Source organism: Anser anser (genome assembly GCF_964211835.1).
Source record: "Anser anser genome assembly, chromosome: 14".
NCBI lineage: Eukaryota > Metazoa > Chordata > Aves > Anseriformes > Anatidae > Anser > Anser anser.
Genome location: NC_139735.1, coordinates 19448414 through 19472912, shown reverse-complemented (window position 1 = coordinate 19472912; position 24499 = coordinate 19448414). Strand labels below are relative to the sequence as shown.

The following is a 24499-nucleotide window of genomic DNA, read 5'->3' as shown; positions in this document are numbered from 1 at the left end:
ATTAATGGAAAGCTTACCACTAGAAACAAACTACTCCATGTACCTTTCTATGTCATTGTTAAATACTGAATCTAGGAATAAAATAGGGATTTTTGGAACCTACATGTTTCTCCCTAGAAAGTGGGAGATGATTAGTCACGCCATCTCTAACATGGCATGCAATTCACTTTGATTACAAGATAAACCCAAAGACATTTAGTTGGTGAGTGAAAGGCAAAGGGTGCTAGATCATTTCGTACCGAAATTGCTTTTTTCACCATAACCCTCTGAGTGTATTTTCCTCAGATAATGAAACTTTTTTTAAAAAAAAAAAAAAAAAAAAAGGCTTCCAATCCAGATTTCTGTGTAGCAAACGCTTTAATTGGGGTTGATATATTCCATTTGTTTAGCTTTCAGATCTGGAAGTTTTAACTTGAACTGCATTGCCCTCTAGCGCTGCGCCGGGGCTGGCCCCGGTGATGTCAGCGGCAGAGGCAGCGAGAGCGCAGGCAGCCGGCTCATGCAGAGCTGCCTAAGTGCTGACAAACCCTTCCTGGAGACGCATGTCACAGCAGCTAGACAGGGGCATCCTTCCAGCAGGACCACGGATGAGCAAGGGAGAACAGTAATACCTGTCTTTTATTTCAGGGACGTCATGATCAAAGCAGCTACTTTGGAGCTCCAGCCAAGCCTTCTGCCTGCTAATTTCTGTTTCAACGAGTTGAGAGGAGAAATTAAGCAAGTTTGAACAGCCTATTATTTCTGACAGGCTTCAGAGGACTTCACACTGGGCAAGTTTTACGTGCTCAAAGCTGACAGCTTGCTGGAGAGATGAGTTCTCAATCCAAAGCTGGCCGGGGCATTGCAGTAACTTCTTGGGTAGAGAGATAACTTCCCACTGAACTCAACCATCTGTGTGTTGTGCACGGGACCCAACTATACCTTGCTATGGAGGATGATTTTAAAGATGAATACCTACTTTGATGAGAAATCCAATTCATCAATACCTGGCTACTTGAAAGTTTCTGCATCAAATAGCGGCAACCTTTCTGCGAACAACTCCGATGAGACAACCAGCAACCTGGATTCACCCACCCTGGATATCAGTAGGGCGATAATTGTGGGGCTTATCCTAGGTGCCTTTATACTCTTTGCTATTATAGGTAATATTTTGGTAATTCTTTCTGTTGCTTGCAATAGACATTTAAGAATCCCGACAAACTATTTCATAATTAACCTTGCAATAGCAGATTTGTTGCTGAGTTTTACTGTCCTTCCATTCTCTGCTACATTGGAAATCCTCGGCTACTGGGTTTTGGGGAGGATATTTTGTGATATCTGGGCAGCAGTTGATGTGCTGTGCTGTACAGCTTCTATTTTAAGTCTATGTGCAATTTCCATAGATAGATATATAGGAGTACGTTATTCTCTCCAGTATCCAACTTTGGTAACAAGAAGAAGAGCAATTCTAGCTCTCCTAGGTGTCTGGGTCCTTTCCATGGTAATTTCTATTGGGCCTCTTTTGGGCTGGAAAGAACCAGCACCCAAGGACGATAAGGAGTGCCGCATCACTGAAGAACCGTTCTACGCTTTGTTCTCTTCCTTGGGGTCCTTTTACATTCCCTTAATTGTCATTCTTGTGATGTACTGCCGGGTCTACATAGTGGCCAAAAGGACTACTAAAAACCTGGAAGCTGGGGTTATGAAAGAGATGTCCAACTCCAAGGAGCTGACTTTACGGATCCATTACAGGAACATTCATGAGGATACATTAAACAGCACCAAATCCAAGGGTCACAATCCCAGGAACTCCTTAGCTTTCAAACTTTTTAAATTCTCTAGAGAAAAGAAGGCAGCCAAGACGCTGGGAATTGTGGTCGGCATGTTTATCTTGTGTTGGCTACCTTTCTTCATTGTTCTGCCGCTAGGTAAGTCGGTATTCACAGGACTGTGGGGAGGGGGAGGAAGAAGGTTAGTTGTTTACTACAAAAATGTCACAGAGAAAAATCAGATGAATGATAAGTAGATATCATTTTGAGAACTGCAGTGAACAGATGAAAGGGAGGGAAGTGAAAGTAATTTAATGCTGATGTTGGCTTTTTTAAAGAAGCTGAAACCTTGCAACATGTGCAGCCTGCAGAAAGCCTGCTCATCTGTTAGCCCTCCTCATGGATGGAGCAGATGACATCAGGGGACGATACCTTCAAAGTTTATGTATTAAAACCCCCCTTATGGATTGAATTAGCTCTCATAAATATCTTTACAGGATGCTTTAACAAAAATTCTGGATAGGTTTGCAAAAAGTTTCAGCATTGGAGTGTTCTTGTTTTAGTTCACTGTTAGATGGTCCAAATGTACTACAGAAAGTCTTCTGGCATCATTAGGTGTTTTAGGTGAAAATGGGCCTGACCTAATGATGAGATGCAAAACTCCCCCGAGCTTTGGGAAGCTGAAAGAGCTCTAGTTCTCAGTTCAAACTTCACTGATCAAATTCCAAAAGCAAGTATGTGAAGCCCACTGATTCTCACAGAAAGGTTCCCTTTGGTTTCAGTAGGTCTTAGTTCAGGCATTTCAGGAGACTATCACGTGCGTTGTGGCAGCCACTCTGTTCACTTCAGCTTCAAAATATTATTAAAGCATTCAATGTAGCCTTAACAGTGCTCTGTGTTCTCAAGTCCTTGGGAAATTTGCTTGTATCATCTTTAATACAAGCGTCAGCTCTGAAATGGAACATTTCAAGACCCATTAATACTGAATTACTAGCTCTCAAAAATATCTGTCCAAAATTCACTTCTCTGAGACACAGACAATCTGGCAGCCTAAATATGGAAAGAGGTGGGGGGAAAAAAGGGAGAAGAAGCCCTTATTAATGTTCGGTATTCGTGTTTACTTAGTTACCCCACCAAAACATTTCTAATTGAGTGGTAAGTGAATACTTTTAGAGACTTGTAGAAAACTAAACTGAGTTCAACTGCATGGTCCTGGTGAAGTGTTTTAGAATTACAATTTCAGTAAATATGTAATGTCATCTAGACGAGAATCTCTGTTACAAGACAACTACTGAAGCTACTCCAGAGCAACTTTATCATCTCTAGCTTAGTGTAGCTAAAGCTGAAAAATCTTAGTAATTCAAGATCTGCAAAAAGTTAATGCTGAGAATGTGACAAATTCCAAGCAGAAGGAAAACTGTGAGCAAAGTTCTCTTTGGCTCCTGAAGTTTAAGTCCTTGCACTGCCTCTTAAAGAAAGTTTATGACAGAGAACAAGTTTCCAACTATTGCAAAAATACACACCTAAATGAACAGAAACATGTTTTCACCACATATGCTAGCAGCACAACCAGTGGTAGCAGCAGGTATGTATCGAGTAGATCATGATCTCCCAATAAAGTAGGTTAGCATCTCCTCCTTGATTTTGAATTATTGAGGGAACTCAGGAAAAAAAAAAAGAAAAAAAAAAGTCAGCATGAATGCAATGGAACCTATCCTTAGCTAGCAGAAACCAGTACTGTTCCTGGTGCTATTCAGCAAACACAGATGCAGACCAGTCCATTAAAAACATTTTGCACACAGGACAGAACCAACATGAGAAACAATTAAGTTTCTTGAAAGAGAGTCAGTTTCCCCTTAGAGGGAGAAAGTCCTGGGCTTTCCCAGGAGGTTTAATGGGTCACTGCTTAATACACACGAATGGAGAAGTTATTGCTTGTCAATTTGATTTTCTCTCTCATCTCACTTGTGTCCAAGGCTCCAGTGAGGTGACAGGATGCGAGCCTCCACTACAGCAGGCTGCACGCTGGCAGCAGTGCCTGGCAGGCTGAAGGGCTAACAGGCTGCTGTGGGCTCTGACCTGGCACTGCCTGCATGTCTGCAACCCCTAGCATGCTCACGCCAGAGCTGGGAACTCCTGGTGCCTCACCGAGCTGTGGTTCAGAAAGAGTAGCTATTGTTAGTTAGTATTAGAAGAGTGAAAAAATCAGCATCTCAGTACGGCAGTGTAAACTGCTGGCTCTCCTGTTCTCTGTTTAGAAATCATTTCAGGGGTCCAACTCTTTACTGACAGCCTTTTTTCTAAGAAAGGGAGGAAATGAAGGTATGCACAGTATCCAACATAACATCCACATGTATTTAAATAGCAGGTACATCCTCTTTGTTTTGCTGACTTGAAATAAGGCTGGTTTTGTTCTTTGTGACTGATTTCTTCTTCTAAACTCTCCAGAACCTTGTACTTTTTGTGTCTGTGTACCAGTGCAAAGCTCATTAATGGTGTTAGGGATGACTAAAGCACTACACACTAATGCAGTTGGAGAAAATACCTTTTCCCGACATGCATAATTCAGCTATTCTTAACTGGAGGACTGGGTCAATCAGTGGAGGAGGACTTTTTAAAGAGCTTAATACAGCTGTGTGCTGTATTTTTCATACCAGAAATCTTCTGCTGTGTGTCCTGAAGACAAAACCTTAATCAAGAAGCTATTAAGAACCCTTACGAAAAGCCCACAGTAGTATGGAATCACTTTCAGTGACAGGCAAACTGCAGAATCCAAAACATATCAACGATTTATGAAACTCTCCGTAGGCGCCCTGGGCTACTCTAATCACAGTCTTCCCACTTGTCAGTGCAGGACTGCGAACTACAATACCTTTTCTGCTTCTGAATCCAGACTATATATTTACCGTCACTGTACTGGAAGGCTTCTTCCTCAGTCTGTATTTTTCACACCTAATATCTGCAACTTTAACTTAAATCATACCATCATATCCACATCCTTACAACTTGTGCTCCTTGTTTCACTCAGTAATTCAATGATTCTGCACAGTGGTGTTAGCAGAGCAGCTCTGGACTTCTGAGGATTTAACCACAAAACATTTGACAAGTCAGTAATCCTTGTTTCTGCAGCACCCCAAAACCATGTCTTAATAAATCTGATTATATGTAGTTTTTTTCATGTCAAAAGTGTTCTCAGCTGTTCTAGTTTGCCAGCCAAAATTATAATTCTTCAGTTGTGACACTTTAATATACTCCACAGCTACTCATTTTGATATCCCAGACAAAGGATCACTGCATCAGGTGGCAGATATATACTGCGAACCGACGTGGTGTTGAAAGCAGGGATATTGCTTGAATAAATATTCCACAACAAAGGAAAAGAAATAATATTAGCACTGACAGTGGTTTTCAAGCAGAAATCAAAAGGCTCTGTGAGGAAAGCTCTCTGACAAAGTTCTGTATACAGCTACAGGGAGGAATTAGAGCACTGACACTATGATGTGTTGAGCATCATGAAACTATCAGAGCAAAGAATGACCCACGATCTCTTTTTGTCCAGAGTTGGATGACTGAACCACGCTTCCTTTAGTGTTAAGTACCTGATAATGCAGCAAAACTGGTATCAAAGAGAATTTGTTTTTATTCCAGTAGCTAACAGATATCATTTCCAGATAGAAATAGAGCTATGGAATGCCCTTGTTGTGCACATTCATAAATGCTCCATAGCTTTGTAAACTGTCATCTTGCCACCCAAAATTATTTGTGGTACAGCATAAAAAATAAAATGAAGACATATGTGTCTTCAAGACAACTGCTTGTGCCATAAATTCAGTGACTCAGCTTTGAAGAGTAAATATCTTCCTTCTTTAAAATAAATGTTTCTTTTCTTTCCCCTCATACAAATTTGGTTTTGGCTATCAGGGCTATATTAAATATGCATTGCTGAAAAATGGTAAGAAAAATTAAGGATTTTTATCCAAAGACTAGAGCTCATCAGATATAAGGTATCATTCAGTAAAACTTCCTCCTTTAAACAAAGATGCAATTTATGCCAATAACTTTATTTAAAAAATTAATCAAAAATGAAGGATCATATGTTTCCCCCTGGCTACTCGGTAAAAGTTTACTCTCATTCCTGTTAAATGAGGCATCAGACAGAGCTTGCCAGCTCCCAGCTGTAGACCTCACACAACACACAAATGAAAACACACAAAACCCACCACCTCCACTACTTTCACCAAAGCATATGAACATCCCCAGCCCATTGCTTAACTCTAGTGGAGATCAGCAGTACTACTCGCTTCCATGCTCAGAACCTAACTGCCCCTGCTCCCAGAAAACCTTTCAACTTCTCCACTAAAGTCAGAAATAAAATTGTCATATCTTAACTGGCAGTAGGATAAAGTCCCAAGAGCCTCATAATGAAGATACAACTGTTTTGACTATCCTTATATATTAAGTTTTTGAAACCTCTCTACAAAATAATAAAAAAGAACATAAAAATATTCTGCATGCTACAGGTCAGCCAATACAAAATGATTCTTAAAATAAAATGTTGTTCGAGTACAGTATGTAGATTTATGTTACACCAGGCCAACCTCTGCATCTCTGCACCAAGAATACCAAATTAGGCTGCTCAGTTTCCCATGGGAAACACTTCCAGGCATTAGGTCCACTGCTATCACTGCTTCTCCTTTCTGCAAGGCTTCAAGCCTGCTTTGTCTTCCACCTCACTTTTGTCTTGCCTCGCCTTCACCTCACAAAGTAGCCTAACTCTCTAGATTTCTTGTAATGGTCACACAGGACTGGGAGGACTTAATGATACGCGTTGCAATCTGACCCTCTGCCCTCTTGTAGGTCCATCTGGTACAAAGTCCAATCGCACAGGTGAGAGCAGGAACCTGCTCCTCCTATTTTCTAGCCAGAAGCCTAAATATGAGCACTTCTTGACCAGTACAGCATGTTTTGCCACAGGGAGAACTAGCTTATTTCAAGGTGATTCATTTTACTACTAAAATAAACTCCCTTAAGCCTTGGTTTGAGCCTTCTGTCCAAAAGTAAATCGCATTCCTGGGATCCCAGTTACCAATTACATACAAAGCTCTACTTTTTAGAACAAATATGTTTCATCAAAGCAGGTGAAACTCCACAAATTCCGAAGGCTTGGGCACTTCTTATGCAAACTTTCATTTGCAGGTCAGAGGATCAAAGGGAAATCTGAAAGCGTACAGCCTTAGGAAAGTAAATTTGCAAAGCAGTACAGAGAAACGTGAATACAGAGAAATCCACTTGTGATGACTGCTCAACGGCAGGGCTGGGAGCATCTTCCTATCTCAGGTGTGAAAGATGGGATTCTCAAGAACATGACTGCAAGATGACCATAACATAGGAGCATGAACCACACCAGCAGTGGTAATGAAGGAACAAAGCCCTGCTACTACTTTCATTAAACCATGTTTGCCCCTAGAAAAAAATGTTGTGGTTAAACACCAGGGACTCTTAGTGGAGATAGCAGAAAAAGATACTGCAGTTTCCAGGCCCACAAAGCAGACCCAATAGTGTTCTTTATTGAATCAGAAAGCTCCAAGGCAAAAAAAAAGTCAGGACAGAGCCACTGGACAGCAATATCTCAAAAGTATTGAAATCAAAGACAGGAGAGAAGTGATAATTTGAGAGGGAACACTGCTTTGAGCATCCAGCAAGGCAGTGGACACAAGGTTCTTGTGCCATGGGCTTTTGCAAACACATGCCATTGCTCAGGTTAGTAGTCATGAGAGTAAATAAATACATGTGCATACAGCGCTAAAGCATCAAGGCCATACCACAGGATATCAGCTGTATGCTCTTTAGTGCACCTATCTGTGAAATACAGACATGAACAAAAAAATTCATCTTTTTTTAGTAGCTTCACTAAAGCCCTGCTCCATCATCCACTGCAAGATTTAGAGCTATTTTGATGGGCTTTCAAGTGATACCTAGAAACTGAAAAGCAGTAACAATCAGTCTCTAAGTTACAAAGGAGAAAATATAATGGAAGTTCATACAGTATCTTTGTAGCAGTGTTATTCAATTCCCTGCTAGAGTCCTATTGTTTACCAGTGATGTCCAAGACAGATTGCCTCAGCTGTGTCAGAACTGAGAAGGGGAGAAAAAGACACCGAAGCATGCCCAGTAATTGAAGATATTTAAGTATAATAAATGAAATGTCAGCAGACTTAGATTAGTTTTTCTAGACTCCTTTAATCAGCTAATCCTTTGCAAAACAAGCATAAGCTCAGCCCATATTCTTTCTAGTTAGCAAGCCGCTGAAGTCTGTAACTCTTCAGGACAAAATAGTAAAAATATTCTATTTCTGTCCCTACCTACTGTCAGTTTTGGAGTGCTGAACAAGATTCTTCCTAAACTTGTTCTTGATTTTACCATACTTTTGTAATGGCAACACGGTTTACAGAAGTAAATTCTCTCTATGGTGTACACCATCATAGGCATTCTGGACAGAGAGGCGGTAGCTATACCTATATGCAAGGATGTACGGAGTTTGTGTCAAAACTCTAAGCACCTGATGGATTTTTCCATATCTCATTTATTTTCCATATCTCACTCATATCTCTGTATTTTGTTATTGAAGACACACTCAGAATTTTTGTTAACATAACAGCTAGAGATAGGGCATGAAACACCTCAGCTCTGTTGCTTTTTTATTTGATTTTTTCTTTTTTGAACTACAGCTTTCCTCTTTCTTTTTCTTTCTGGGCTGAGGAAAGAAAGCTCCTATTTTTCTTTTCTATTCCTCTAATACATACCAACCTGCAAATAGTCTGTTGTACTGTAAGTTTTTAAAAATCATTTTCAACTCTCAATACTTTAAGCATCAACAGCACCTTTTGAATGAGACTGTAGAAAGGAGAGTTGTGGACTTCAGGCCTGAAAAGGATCTCTGGACATCATCTTGTAAAATCTCCCAACCCAAGGCAATTTTGGCATGCCAACATCAGTAGCTCTGCGGTTAGGTATGTAGGCACTGCTGTTTCAAAAATGCAAATATAGCTACCCCGCTTTGCAACTGCTTATACAATAGGTGGAGCAACTTTAGGTTTTAGTAAAAAGATCTGATCCCTATCTGTACTACAGTTGCAATCAGCAAAGCTTCCAGGGATGTGAAGTCCTGGTTTGATTTTGGCCATTCTAACTAAATCTCTATTTTTGGAGCCTTTAAAAGCATCTCAATTTTGAGCTATTGTGAACAAGTTCATGCGGGTCTCATAGAAATGGTTTATTCATTTGAAATAAGAGGCAGCTTTTATCAGAGATAGATAGTGCAGATGGTAAGAAACCGTGGATTTTAATTAGGATAAGAAAACAAACTGTAACCTTTCCCAGTCTATAAAAAAGCAAGGAAAATGTTTTTCTGGGGCTTGTCTCTTATTTGTGAACTTATCTATACGGGAAGGTACTTTTTCTGATCATATTTTACATTAGTGCATTTCTGCTACTTTAATTTACCTGCTTAGGAACTCATCTACAAAGGATCAGGCCTTAGGTGGGCAGAAGTGAATGAATTTAGTTAATACGCATCCCAAGGCAATCCACAGACACACCAATGTACTCCAAAGCCACATACAAATTGCTCACCATCATAACTGGTTTGCAGTAGCTATAACTTAACTATCTTCTTTCTTTCATTTTCTTTATTGAATTTTATTCTATTGATTTTGGATGCACTTCCTAGTTCTCAAGATCTTTTTTTCAGTGTTACCCTGACCCTCTCCTCCAGAAGGCCTGCGGTCCCATTGGCTCTTAATTTTATAACCATTCCCTCTACTTCGTCCTCTGATGTTTGTAAACTGTGGGGTTTCTTTCCTATATCCAGTGGAATGTAAACAAACACTGAATGCTGGAAGGAAAGAAATCAGGAGCTTGAGAAATCCAATTAGCTTTAAAACCTTGGCATGCCGACTTGGCCAAGCATGTGGTAAAAAGGACCGCAGAAAGCTTAAATAAAAGACTAACATCGTTTCCGCATTCTATAAACTCATAACAAGCCTGGTCAGAGGCAGCTTACTAGTTTTATAGAGAGAGTTTTACTAGCTATATACATGTAGCACTCAAAGCTTCCCTGTTCATTAGGCAGCCATAACTCAGCTGCTACCAGCAGGTACGGCTACAGCAGGAATCACAGCAGGAGCTGCAGGGCAGAGGTGGAGGTTCCTGGCCAGGCCATCAGCAGCCATCTACTGCCTAGCACCAAGAAAAGGCTCTTTTCAGAGCAATGATGATTTCCAGCATAAAACAAATTTCTTGCATTTCATTTTTTGCAAAATGTTGTCTTCTTGAGAACAAGCTGAGAGACGGGGTTTGGTATCGCTGATGCTCCCTGCTTTCATGTTTCAGGACTCACTTGCTATCATTTTGCATTTTGCAATGCTTTCAACACTACAGAAATTTTTAAAACATTGGAATTTTCTCCTGTGGAGAACATTGAAAAGGTCAGATTTAACTCTGGTTGGAAAGTCTCCATGCTGTAATAAAATGTAATAGTCATCTCAGCTGAATGAAGGAGGATTATGTTTGTCTTCCCGGGATACCTTAACCATTTACATTTGACCAGATTCTACAAGAAAACTTCCAAATACTTATTAACAAATTCTCTGCCTACTTCTCCTTTATGGTACTCAGACAAGACGGTGGTGTTCTCTCCAGAATACCTCTATTCAGCATTGCAAGTTTTAGATTTTCTACTTGTTATGAATAGGGGCAAGTAGTTTCAAATTTTATGTCTTGTTTTAGAGATTAAGACAATGCTGAAAACCTGTGCAGTGAAGCTCTCTTTCGACACGGTTATTGTTTCACAACATATTTTATTGTAGCTGGTTTGCTATTACTGGAATATCAAGTGACACACAGCACAGCACTGAACTCCAGACCATTCTGTTTCAGTAAAAACAAATGCTGTATTTGTTCCAGTAAACAACAACATACACTCACCCTAGGCTGTCTCGCAGCTAAGCGGAACCAGATTTAAAGTTTTTGAAATATAAATTTTTGTAAGTGGTAGAAAACACAGCATGTGACAACCCAAAACTTATTCATAGAGATTTCTTCTCTTTAAATCTAGGAAATTCACGGTGGTACTCCTCCTCAAATGTTCAACCATTATCTAATCTAATTATCAAATACTTCATTCTGAATACAACTGATAATTCTGAGTAATTTATAGACTTAATTGCTATCAAATACACAACTTATATTAAAAATGGATGTTTAATTAATAGAAAGGCAATTATCACAATAGAAAGTGATTTGAAAATAGATGAGCAGTTGGAGTTAAGAACTGAACAAGACATGAGAGGAGCAGGAATTATTTAAAAGAGGAAGAAAGGAATAACTGGGAAGTGAACACACCAAGGTGGGAAAAGAAAAAACAGAGGTATTAAAGAGAAGGCAGACAGTAAAGAAGAATGTGCTTAATTTTGGACTAATTAACCATCAATAGTGTAAAATGTTGCTCCCACTAGGTGCAGATAATAAATACATGGCACTCTTGAAAATCCTCACTCAGAGAATACCCTCTCCCATGAAGATGACTCAGATGAACGTAACAAAGGACGTAAAATTATTCAGATGTCCCTATCAGATGCAAGCTGGCAGCATGTTGGGCTGTATCAGCAGGAACAGAGCCAGGAGATGGAGGGAGGTGATTGTGCCCTTTTAATTCAACACTCATCAGAGCATGTCTGCAACAGGGCATCCATGCGGAAAGCTGTATTACAGGGAAGACAATGATAACCTGAAGTGAGTCCAGTGGAGGTGACAAGGATGTTGGAGCCTGGATCACATTGTGTGAGGAGAGGCTGAAGGGACAGGGCTTCTTTGGCCTGGAGCAGGGAGGGCTTCAGGGGACCTAAGGCAGCATCAACTTCTTGATTTTCAGTCCCAAGTGTAAATATATGTATATATATTCCTTGCATGAAGGATGAAGGGAGGAGATATAACCACAACAGAACCCAGGGGTATTTCACAGATGACCGCCTGGTGTCACAAACAACTGTTGGTCATTTATCCACACTTATTTCTTCTGCGTGGCTGGAAATAGCTCACAGGGCACAATGATACAGAAAGATCAAAGGCAACTGCAAAAGTTTTGTTTAGCTCATAAACATTATCTTATATCTTACTTTTAAGGCTTAAACTCCAGCTAATTACTGTAATATGTGGTCACCTTGCACACAACTGGAGCACGTTTTGTCCCTTCTCCTGGAAGGAAGTGGAGGGGTGGGAGTGCCTGGTGGGTTGGTTGCATTGGCTGGCCTAATTTTGATGCTAAGCTCTTTCTTCCATAAAGTGGAAGTGGAAACTCAAACATGTCCTGTGTACTACTCTTTCATCAAGAACCTCGCCAACTATTACATTAAGGATCCTTAAATAGAAGGTCTTAACTTTCCCACCCTCCTTTCTGTACGAATATAGCGGTCAGCGGAGAGAGGTAGCAATGAAGCAGATATTTAGATAGAAGAAAAGTAACAGAGCAGGAAAAAATATGAGAGAGCAGTGTGTGTGGGTATTTATTTACATATGTGTATGTCTGTTTCATCTCTGTAGAGGGCAACATCAAAACTTCCTTCAGTGACGAGTTTTCCTTAATTAAGAGGATTGGGATTAAAGCAGTCCAGAAGATTTTCCTGCTGCTCACCCTGCTACTTTAGGGATTGTTCCAAAGTCCACTGAAGCCCTTACGAGCCTTTACAAAGGCTTTCAAGTACTCCCACTGACTCCAGTGGACTCTGAATGTTAATAGCTCAGTGATGTTCTGGCCAGTAACTCTGCAGAATGTGCGAATACCACTGACATGCCAAATTGTTTCCCACGACGTCCCCTAATCTCATTGAGGGTGCTTTACTTACCTTCAGCATAATAAAGCATTCATTATAAAAAACAGTCAGACCCTAAATGAAATTACCTTTTACTAAATGAAATATTTCTTAATTCCTTTTCGTGATACTTGCTGTTGCTCAGTGTGTTTCCAAACCAAATAGCTCTGTCAAGTATGGTGAGCACAGCCTGTTAAATTAACGGTCAAAATACAATAAAACCTGATCAAGTTGATTGAGTTTCTGAAATATTTCCTGTTCCGCAATTTTGCGCGACACAGGCTTTGCAAAAACTTCAGTGGTGTAAAAGGTGCAGTCAGAGGTTAGTTTGTGGTGCTATGTTTAATTTATCACAGGGTTTCGCTCAGCAAAATAAGAGGACAGAGAACACACATTCCTTTTGAGTGAAGCCGTTAAACATGAAGCATCAGGAAAGAGATCATTTTGAGCAAGGGAGTCACTCTGGCTACTCCCCTCACAAATAAATCACCCAGGAGATAATAATAGGCAACATTTTCCAGCCATTTTGAAAAGCAATCTAAATCAGTACAGGGAAATATTTAATCTGTTTATCAGGCTGTGATGGGAAAATAGTTGGAGATTAGGGGAGGAAATATTAGTTTGATGTTTCGAGAGTGTGTGTGGTAGGCTTAGCTTTATCATTTTATCAAGGTACCAAAATAGCCCCCAGTTGTTTGCTCCTGACAGGTGAATTATGAGGTAAAGCCAGGGTGTGCAGTTAAATAAAAGGTATTGTTGTTAATTCCAAGAACAACGTAGGGAAAAGGGTAACATTAAAAATATACAAGCTAATCAAAATATTTGTCATATCTTTATATGGTGAAAGGCAGTGGTGCTTTGTATAATAGTCACCAAATTAACCCATATTTAGAAGCACGTGGCATGTATAGTGACTTCCAACTAAACCACCTTCTGGATAATTCAGAACATCTTTTCTTCTCTCTCTGTAGAGAATTCAGGCTGGGATTCCAACCAGTAAGGAAGGACTGAATACAAAAAACTCAGAAACTTTCCGAAGCCTTGAAGAAAATAAGTGCCCAAATAAGTATTGGTCTTGGACATTCCATTTTTCTAACAGTTAATCCTCAACCTAAATAGTGGTTATATTTACCAACGGGATCTAAGACTACAGTGTCAGTGGGATTCCAGTACTGCAGATGTAAAACTCTGCTGGGTTGCCAAAACTTAAGCCATAAAGTTTTCTTGATGAACAAAGTTACAGCCTACAGAGCTAATCAGAGAAAGCAGGACTAGAAGGGATCTGAAGAGGTCATGCAGGGCATCCTCCAACCCAAAGGCTGGATCAGCCATACATAAATCAGGAGATGTGTGTCTGCTCTGTTTTTAAGAGCCTCCAGGGTTGGATTTTTACACCCTTCTAAGGCAGTATGTTCCAGAACTTTCCTGTCTTGGTAGACTGAAAGTGTTTCCCAAGCTGTACTCTTGATTTGCCTTGCTGCAATTTGAATCACTGTGCTCACTATATTAGCCACTGTGGACATGGAAAAAAAAATTCATTTAATTCCTCTTTGTATATAAGTTTTATGCTGTTACATACTAATTGTTGAGTCTCTTCTCAGCTCTTTTTATTCACCATGATGTATCACAAAACTATATTTCATAGCATTTGTAGGTTTCACTGGTGGTCCTCTTTGTTAGCCATGGATCCTTTCATAGGTGGGGCTTTACTAAGGTCATGTAGCAATTCCATACAGCCCCTGTACAGCCAGAGATGGGGATTAACTAGTTTCTGTTGATCTCAGGAAATGCTCCTGAATTCTGCGTTTTCTTTGGGTGGTGGCAAAGGTAGCAGGAGTCACCAACACACTGTTTGAATGCACTGTACTGCCAACTGTGTGTTCTAGCAGTTACGAGTTGTGCCAGACCCCATGGCTTCATTCCTGGTAAAACAAAAACTTTCTTCCTGGTGAAAATTATTTAGTACACGACCTTCAGCTGATTGCTTTTACCTTCCTCCAGCTCTTATTTCCCACTGGTAAAATCAGGAGGATGGTATAAAGGCAGGATGATTGACAGATGAAAAGTGTTACCTGACAGCAAGTGAGGCATGCTCCCATATGTGAACTTGTTCTCACTTGTATTACAGTGACCTTGCTTATTGCTACAGCCTTCTTGGAGTAATTGCCTACCACCTGGTTTTTGAAAACCTAGGAAGTAAAAGTGCATTATATGGTAGACAAAATTCATAGATGCAATTCATCTCCCTTCAGGGCAGTGTATATATATATATATATATATATATATATATACACATATACAAGGAAGGGTGGAAGAATTATGTAGAATTCTGCCAAGTTTTAATGTATCAGCCTGAAATACGAGAAATTAACAGAACAGTATATAAAACAACAGCTTTTTAATCAAATTAATATTCCTTGTTCAGAAAAGCATATTTCTTCCTTGCCTTCTTGTGAAAACAACGCAATAGCTTCCGTGTAATTTAAACAAGCAGCATTTACATTGTGCTGTTTGCAGAACCATGAAAAAAGCGGAGGACGAAGTAGTCATTAATGATCATTAACTCCTTGAAATTTTTTCCCAAATTTCTTAGTTTCAGAACTTTTCTATTATTGTAACTAAACTCTGATACATATTTTTAAATTATACCACCACACAACTTTCCTAACTAACGTATTTCCAAATTTTCTTGTTAATGACTCATCTAGGGTCATGATAGCTTTCAAACAATCAATCAAGGCTCAGTAATTTTTCTAGAATCAGGACAGAACACAAGGTGCCTCTGTCACTCAGGGTCATTATGAGGAAGTTCTCTACACTTTTGTGTTGCTGCCCTTTAATATAAAAGAGCTTTGTAAATTCTTGCTGCAGGTGCTGAAAATAGCCTGCTGTCATTTTTTTCAAATGACATTTGAAAAACGGATTATTGTAAAAGACAGACATAAGCTCCTTACTTTTTTTTATTAAGGAACACATATTTCTTCCAGCAGTTTACAAAGATTAAGCTTTTTACAGCACTCAGCTTTTTACATTTTTCCCTACTTGGTCTCTTAGTTTTTACAGTATGTGGTTTATATTTGGTTCATGTGAGATACTGATTACACAAGTATAACCCAGTTGTCTGCATTGGTTCCCAGTTTTCCTCTCTAACTTAGCTTATTTTATTTGCCCTTTAGGGAATTTCACAAAATTTTTCAGTAAATTTTCTTAAAAATATTTAATTTTATTGAAAGCTATACAACAGCATTTACTATGTCCATATTTAACCTGCCTAAAAAATACTTAAATCTGGTAGAGGAATGTCCCATAGATTTTCAATTATTATAGTATAAGAGAAAGGCAAACCAACTGACCTGGAAAAAGTCACCGCTGTCCATTCAAAATTTACACATAAGAAAAAATGGGAGCTCTTCAGCCACTTCATGAAGTTTACTGGGTTTTAAGAGTTAAAAAACATTTACATTTTAAGGGAGTTCCAGAAAACAATTTAAGAAATTTATCAGGATGAGCTCCATTAAGTTCCTTGGTGTACATAATTATATTTACTTGTTTTGTACAGTCACTAAGCTTTTTCCTAAATCGAAGATAAAACGTTAATAATTATTATTTACAAAATGAATCCTGAAAAAGTTTGCAACTGTGCATGTGGGAAATTTTGGAAGATCTTCCTTATCTTGGCCGCAGTTTTTAACTTGGATCAACTTTTTCTAAAGCTTTATAAGAATCTGATATTAATTTATTGGCTTATTCAGTGGAATCACATGAATTGTTTCTGGATCTTTCATCAAATAGTATTTAACACTAACAATACACAGTTTAAGTGCATGCAACACTTTGATTCATTGACTGGAAATTTATCAGCCACAACTCATAGTTTCTCCCGTATTTTTTATGTTCTACTTGTTACTTTCTGCAGTATCAATCAGAGCAGACATAGGATCTCAAACAAATGGAGAGAAAACGCACGTCAAACCTTGCAAATCATTAGCAGTAACAAAGCAAGAAGGGACGTGAATTTAACTTACAAAAATCTTGCACGTGATATAAAAATCAAGCATAGGAGTTATGAAAGAAGTACTACAAACCTTGCAATTTAAAACTTCCATTTTAACCTTAAGGGATGACATGATGCTTAGCTCCAAGGTAATAGCCAGAGATAGTGCTAAGCAGTAGCATCCCTGTACACAACCAGGGGAAAAAACTATTATTCTGGATCCACAGGATATCTCCTGGATCCTGTTACCCAAGGTGGGGGGAGAGAAACAGACTCTCCAGAGAATCAATGCCATTTTAGTACCTTATTTTCTGAGCCAGCTCAGGAACTACTTGACACACTGAGGTCAGTGGATGTGTGAGGAACAACGTGTACTTACCTGGCTTCCTTGTGAGCAGAGGAGACTCAGACCCCTACAGTCAGGACCTGGCCAGAATTGTCCTCTAGATAAACAGCAGTATCTGCAGTGACATGTAAGCGCTATTTACCCGAGTAGCTGGGAAATGCTTTTGCATAGTTTTCAGGCACAAGCCATGGCCTCTACATTGCTATGAGACATGGGAAACATGCCTAGAATCACACCCCTCCCCACTAAGGCATCCTGACAGTCACAACTGACTCAGCTGCTTTCACAGCCCAGGGAATCTGAAACTACTCCAGTGTACGTGTTGCACTTCTCAGAGATGTGACACTCGGGTTTGAGCATCACCTTCCACTTGAAAAACCTCTACAAATCAAATTCTACTTCTTGAAAGGAGGCTTCTCTCCTGCACCCCTGCTCTGTGATTTCTTTACCAGACACAAATGTATTTTCCCAGCTGGGTAACTGTTGAATGTCTGCTCTGCTTTAAAAAATCCGGACATTCTTTTATAGAGCTCCATTTGCTAAATTTAGTTGATCAATTACATGTTTTTAATGCTAGAAGTACATGAAATGGATTTCCCAGTATGAGTTTTTCATTTGGGCAGCTTCTGTAGCTAAGCTATTTGGTCGTGAACAGAAGAGGAAATAAAGTCATCTGTTTGTTTGGGTTACATCATTTTTATGATTGGCTGAGATATATGACCTACCACAATTAACTTCTGGTTTCAAGAGGTTTGTACCCCTCTAATAATCTAGATAAATGTGGTGATGTTTATGAGCTGCACAAGAATGTATAAGAATTGGTAAGTGTGTCTGTGCACAAATATTCCCAGAAGCCTGGGAATATTTAGATCTTTTTCTTCAAAAGGTGATAGTTAATAGCTCTTTGCAGAAGGCATGACCTTGTTCCATGTGTGCATCATAGAGCAGCTTGAACAATGAACATTTTGTCTTTCACTGGTATCCATACATGTTAGTGCAACAGCTATACATATAATGACAAAGAATGCTCTTTATTTTAATTCTACATTAAATACGTGCTCCTTTATATTTTGGATGGTGGATAAAGCAGTTCCTTGTTAGCTTTTAAAATAACACAAATAGCATGTAATTACTAAAAGACCAAAAATGAAAGCTGCATGCATTAAAGATGTTTAATAAATAGATTCTGAGAATGATCCGATGGGACATTTACCTTTCTTAAGAACAGACAAACCATTTATCTCACGTATTGTCTCTGCTTGTTTCTTCTGAACAGGATCTCTGTTTTCGGCTCTGAAGCCCCCTGAAACAGTCTTCAAGGTGATTTTTTGGCTTGGCTACTTTAACAGCTGCTTGAATCCAATCATCTACCCTTGCTCAAGCAAAGAGTTCAAGAGGGCTTTCATACAGATCCTAAAATGCCAGTGCCACCGTCGAAAGCAGTTGGGGTGGTGGGCCTACAGCTACAGAAACTGGAATCGGTGCTCCTTTGAACACCCTAGGAAGGACTCTCTGGAAGACAGTGGGAGTTTCCTAAGTGGCAGTCAAAGGACATTATCTTCAGCATCTCCCAGCCCTGGCTACCTGAGCAAAATCACTCACCCACATATGGAAATGTGCACATTCCAGGAATGGAAAAACTCCAGCTCTTACCTGAGCCCCTTACAAGAAAGCAGCAGGCAAAAGGACCCATACCAGTTCTTCACCTTCAATCTCTTACCAGAGCACAACGGACACATTGCTGCTAGCAGCCAAGCTTCCAGCAACAGGGACCCTGAGGCCATCTGTGACACACTGAATGGTAAAACTGACTGCAGAGCAAACAGGATGCTGGACTGATCAGATTCTAAACAGTCTGTGCAGTCTCAGGTCTCTTCATATGCTACCTGTTTGACATTTAGCCCAGGTGAAGAAAGAGACCTTTGCACAATTTTTCAGCATGGTATTAGAAGGAAGCCAGCAAGGAACAGGCAGATTAATGTCACGAGAGTGGCAAAGTCTAGGGGCTAACTGTATTCCCAGTTAATTGCCAAAGAGGCTACTGAAGCAAGCGCAGAATGCATGGAAGGGGCTGGATAAACCCAGGGAAGTGCACAGGCAATTATTTAGCTATTGTGGAAGTGCTGTAGAACAGCCGAACACACATGTATATAGAAAAAAAAACGTATAAATATGGGGTTGGGCAGGGGATATGTGTATGAAAGTGTGCGTGTATACATGTGCTAGCCGCATGTTTGGATGCCTGAGAGTGGAAGTGAGCAACGCAGCTGTGTAGTGTTGGTTGTACCTCTCCAGGGTACTAGTTGCCACTGATTTTGCCTGTAAAAATCTTGTTGTACTTCACTGTACATTTGCACTTTAGAAATGGAAGACAATGTCTTAATTAACGATTAAAGTAATTTCGCAACAATTTAAGCACTTGCACATATCACTACAGAACTGGAATTTGGCCAAGTTCCCTCACCACAATACTAAATCCAAAATAAAAGACTCGTGGCAGTTAAATTTGCCATTGTAACTCCTAGGATGTTCTTGAATCTCTCTACAGTTGCTTCCCTGCCATTCCCTTATATCAACAGTTGAGAACTCCTCTATCCTTCACCGTGTTCTTTTTTGAAAGTTTGAAAATACCACCAATGATAAGAGCCCAGAATCTACAGTTCAGCAGATCAGTAAGTGTCCTGAAAAACATACAGGCTACCAGATCTGATTTCTAAAAGCAACACTCGTAAATCCCTCCCTCGTAAACAGTGCGGTGAACTCAGCACAAGAGAGCACTGACCGCTGGAGGCCCAAAACCTGACTTCAAAACAGATGTGCTGAGCCCTTGGTTCTTTCAGCACACTTGGAAAATAGCACTGCACTCTTAGAGGCTTTTAATTTGCCACTTAGGTAAGAAGAGAAGGTATAAAAACAATGCAGTATTGTAAGAGTTTCACTGCCATTAACAGTTTTGTGCCCAATCATACAATACTGTAACATACTTCCCAAGAATATCGTCTATGACATTTTAGGTCATATGTGGAATTTATTTTTGTCTCTTGCAACTAAGTGTCAATCACGAACCTAATGACTGATTGTTTTTTTACTCGAAGTGGTATAAACCATGAAAATTGGCATTTACTCCTTCCTCCAACTGAGGCTTTCCTCCTTTGGAATTTTAGTGACATTTTTATTAAAGCCTGAAACAGAGAATGAACCATAAACAGATGTACTAAAAACACCCAGGGACAGTTTAACAATGCTAGGTCCCAAGGGAGAGCCATTTCCTTTTGTTTCCTTAAATGTGTATTCTCAAATTAAGTTGACAGGAATGGATGTGGCTTGTGGTTAGATGAAATATCTCCCAGTTCACTGAGCAAAGATAGGAAAGTCATGTTCCAAGGTCTTCCCATGGTCATATGTTATAGTGAGAACCATGTAAGTACATTTGGAGTCTTACCCTGATCCCATTGTAGTTATGGCAAATCTCCTATTTAAATAATGACATTTTGATTGTAGGGAAGGCTGTAATTTCTTCTTACGAAGATAATGCTTATAAAATTTTAAAGTATTATAAGACAGATAAACAGACTCTTGTTGCTCACATATGGAGGTTGCCACAAAGGATATTTTATCTACCTATGATATACTAGTATGGAGTTACCATCTTTGAGCCTCTAAATGGGAGAGAACTATATTTTTAACATCTGCTATAATTTTTGGAGGGAACCTACAGAAGTCCTTAAAAATTACTGTTAATTGAAAATAAATTTGTGTAACCACCTGACAGCACAATTCAGCTAAATTTATGTATCATCCCTGCACATTTTTACATATAATATTACAAAACCTACAAGGAAAGTTCCCATACTGTTTTTTTTTAATGTACAAAAAGCAAATCTCAGTTATTTTACTACTGGAAAAACAGCTTTCCCTGAATACTGCAACTGATCAGGAAGAAAAGATATGCATCAACATCATGCTTGTCCACACCATTTACAATAGCCAGTGCCCCTAACCCTATGAATCATAGGCCAAAACCCTCAGAGTGCAAAAAACCCCAAGACACATGTCCTATAAGACTTAGAGAGTGGAGGAGAGAAGGTGTTCACAGGCAGACCGCAGTATTTTTCCCAAAAGATCTACCGTTCTTCTGAAGGTTTGGGCTGGGAAGGCTACTGGGCTCTGCCGGGACAGCAATATGGACTCATCTATCCCTGCTACTATGCCTTTTCTCACAGTCAGCCACAGTACCACCGATCTTCACATCATAATGTTTTAGTTAGCATGGGAGGCATATTTGAACTGCATGCAAAATGAATGAGGCTCAAGAGCCAGAAGACCTCTCCCCTGCAGTGCTTCCCTTTCTCAAGCCCGAGCCCAGCAAGTATATTAAGGGCTTCCTTCCTGGGAACATGAGGAAGTTATGCTGCTTTGACAAGAAACAGGAAACTAAGGGAAGCTCTGCTTTGGGATCTCTAATACTAGGGAAAACAAGAAAGTGAAAAAAGTTTATTGAAGTTGGAAATAATCACAGGCAATCAAAACAAATATATTCTGTCATCTCTAAGACAGATATTTCCATCAGACTCACTTTTCTTAGCGTATTCATTAGGCCACATCCTAAGATGATCTTAAGGGATCATCTGATATCCCTGGCATCAGACAGATGAAGGAATGACGGACTGTAGGCTCCTGCACAGCAAACAGTGATAATAGAAGGAAGTGAGAATGAGTTCAGGCAACACACAATACATACTTCAGATACCATTTTAACAAACTGTCTTATTCTTCATCACTGCCCAATTAAATTTTAAGATTAGAGAGCCCACAACATATAACTGTAACAAATATAAGATGGATGGATTCCTAACATATCTCCAAAACACATTTCTGCAATATTTTTTCCAGATCATGAACATATCTTGCCATGCCAGGCTCTTCACAGCCATGCATAACATTACATGATATTTCCATAACAAATAGACCACTGCTCGTCTTCTAAGTTCTTTACCTTTTGTCTCATCAATTCCTATTTTTGTAAGGTTTCATACAGCCTGTTCTTTTACTAAGCAACACTACACCAGTGGGAACCAACCCATGCAAGTTTGCTAAAAGCACGTAAGACTTCAAAAGTGTCGTGTCACATCTGCTCATATACAGAGCTTACTTCATCTCCAGCCACAGCTTCAATGAAGTTACAGGCAACCATAGTGATTGTTAACACAGAAAAAAAGCAATACATGCATCTGGAGGTAGGACCACGAGGCTTACAGAAGAGAAAGTCTGCCATACTCACCTTAAAATATGAAACTCTTGCAAGGCCACCTGATTTCTCTAGAATTAATCCATTCTAAATGCCTTTATTTTTGCTACTGGAATCTTCTGTGACTGCCAAGCCAAATGAGACCGTACAAATTACCATCATCCATTAGTCCTTCACCTGTAGCAATGTTTGCCTTTAAAGGAAAAACTATTTGGGTCAGGGCATCATCATCAAACTGTGTGGGCCAAGCCCATATTAGCCCGATTTTTTAGTACAGCCAAAATTCACTTGACAATCAGAACATCCACAATCTAGTGAAATGGCAATTGGAACACCATGGCAGTCTATCAGATGCAACTACAGTCCATCATGCATGTTTTTTTCTGCATAATAACAGACCTGCTCACGAACCCATTTTGTGGGCAAATAGCTTTGCCTCCAAAGAGGAGTTGCTGCCATTTAGCACAGAAGTTGCTCGTAAAACACTGTGAATTTCTCCAGGTTAAGCTACTGTGTGGAGCTTAATCGCTAACTAGAGGTTTGTACAAAGCCATTCAGTTGAGAGGCACAGCTGTAATGGCTCACAGAGTATTGTTACAGCCCAGCTGCACATAAATTAAACCCATTAGGCTTCAATGCACTCAGCTATCATGAAAATGCTTATTTTTGAAAAGAGTTATGGTAAAATCAATCCAACTGAATGAGACTGAAACTCTAGAGCATTCTACACTCTTTAGTCTTTGGAAATGCAGTTTTCTATTATCTTTCCAAATGCGATAGGAAGAGAAGAGGGGACATTAATATTATAAAGTGCAGTTCTAGCCTGGAAAATGTAAAAATAGTAACTTTCTGTTGAGCAGATGTGCTCCTTGTTCTCAGTCAGTGCGCTTGACTGTCACCTGACACAAATGAGCATGAAAATGCACATCACAAGAGATGATTATCCACAGCAGATATGGTATGAAGGTATTGGTATACTAACAACTGCTTATTTCTGTCAGTGACCACAAACTAGCCAGCTCATTCCCAAGAGAATAAACTGGACTCTGTTTTGATACACTCTACAGCAGATACACTTACCTTTTTTCCAAATCAGGCTTGCAGTGCTATGGCTCACACACTTCATCAAGCAGAAGATGGTACTGTGGGGATGATGCATCATACAAAGAAATGTCATTTTCATCCTGAAGTAGTGAAAAGGAAATATTTCAGCTACAGCTAACATGAAGTCACATCGTGATAGTTTTAGTCACTTTAATGTAACCAAAAAACGTTTCTGCCCACCAGGACTTTTTTGGGTCTTGAAGGAGTACTAGTTACCTTCTATGTGAAGCATATTATAATGCAAAAGGTAAATCATGATTCCCAAGACCAGGAAAAACACCTGATTCAGTAACATAGTGGTCAGCATTTAGGAAAATTGCAGCCTCTGCTTTTTTTTTTTTAATGTTTCATCTGCAGGGTGTATAATATAGTCTGCACAGACACTGCACAGAGCAAAGAACAGTACTCCTCCCTTTCAGACATCTGTGCACAGCACTAATGACATATCCTCCTCTGGCACAATGCATCTTGAGGTCCCAGCTATACATGCTACAGAAGCATGGCTTCCACAGGAAACATCCACCAAAACTTTTTCTCTAGGGTTTAAGGCACTCTCCAGAGTGATGAGAAAATTGAAGCCAAGGGTCTCTCTTACAGAATGACTGCTATGCTAACTGCCATTCTGTTCCAGTTTGTTCTCTTCCGTTTTTTTAAAAAGGTTGAGCTTTACTCTCCCCTACAAAGAACAGTTGAAAGTGCTTACCCTCAGCAAAAGTATCTAGACTGTGGATCCTAAGCATTTGCAGATACCAAGGTCCTTGGACAAGGCAGGGTTTCGGGATGCCCCATCTCCTTCCAGCATGTCCTAGTGCATGCCAGCAGACATCTTTCAGCTTAGCGCATGTTTCAGGGAGCGTGTGTTAGATCCCACTGTCAAACAACTAACTCTCTCCATGCATTGCATAGGACCCATAGACAATAGTATTTTGTTCTCTTTTGTTAGCATCCTAGATAACCTTTATTTATGCATGGATATTTTTTATTAACAAATATTTTTCCATACACTTGTCCTGCAAAAGTATAATACTTTCTAGAAGACCTATGCATAGCATTCAGCAAATATATTAAGTATGAAGGAAAACCTTCAAAGGCTCACAGAAGAAAGGGGAGAAGCTATTTTACATATAAGTGCCTCACTGGAGCCATCTGCTCACTAACATTACAAACAGACAGAAATGATTTATTTTCTTA

At 39.6% G+C, this 24499-nt stretch overlaps 1 protein-coding gene and 1 long non-coding RNA gene across 2 annotated transcripts; one reads left to right on the top strand and one right to left on the bottom strand.

The window, feature by feature from the left end:
- Positions 1-459: 459 nt before the first annotated feature.
- On the top strand, positions 460-19366 carry ADRA1B (adrenoceptor alpha 1B). Its single transcript, XM_083799008.1, has 2 exons — positions 460-1907; positions 18233-19366. The coding sequence occupies exons 1-2, from the start codon at positions 935-937 to the stop codon at positions 18793-18795; spliced, it is 1536 nt and encodes a 511-aa protein (XP_083655134.1). The 5' UTR covers positions 460-934; the 3' UTR covers positions 18796-19366.
- LOC310881565 lies at positions 19249-23345 on the bottom strand. The gene is made up of 2 exons (XR_014572450.1): positions 22238-23345; positions 19249-21633 (listed from the first exon to the last, which is right to left on the bottom strand). It is a non-coding gene; the product is annotated as an uncharacterized lncRNA (long non-coding RNA).
- Between the last annotated feature and the right edge of the window lie 1154 nt (positions 23346-24499).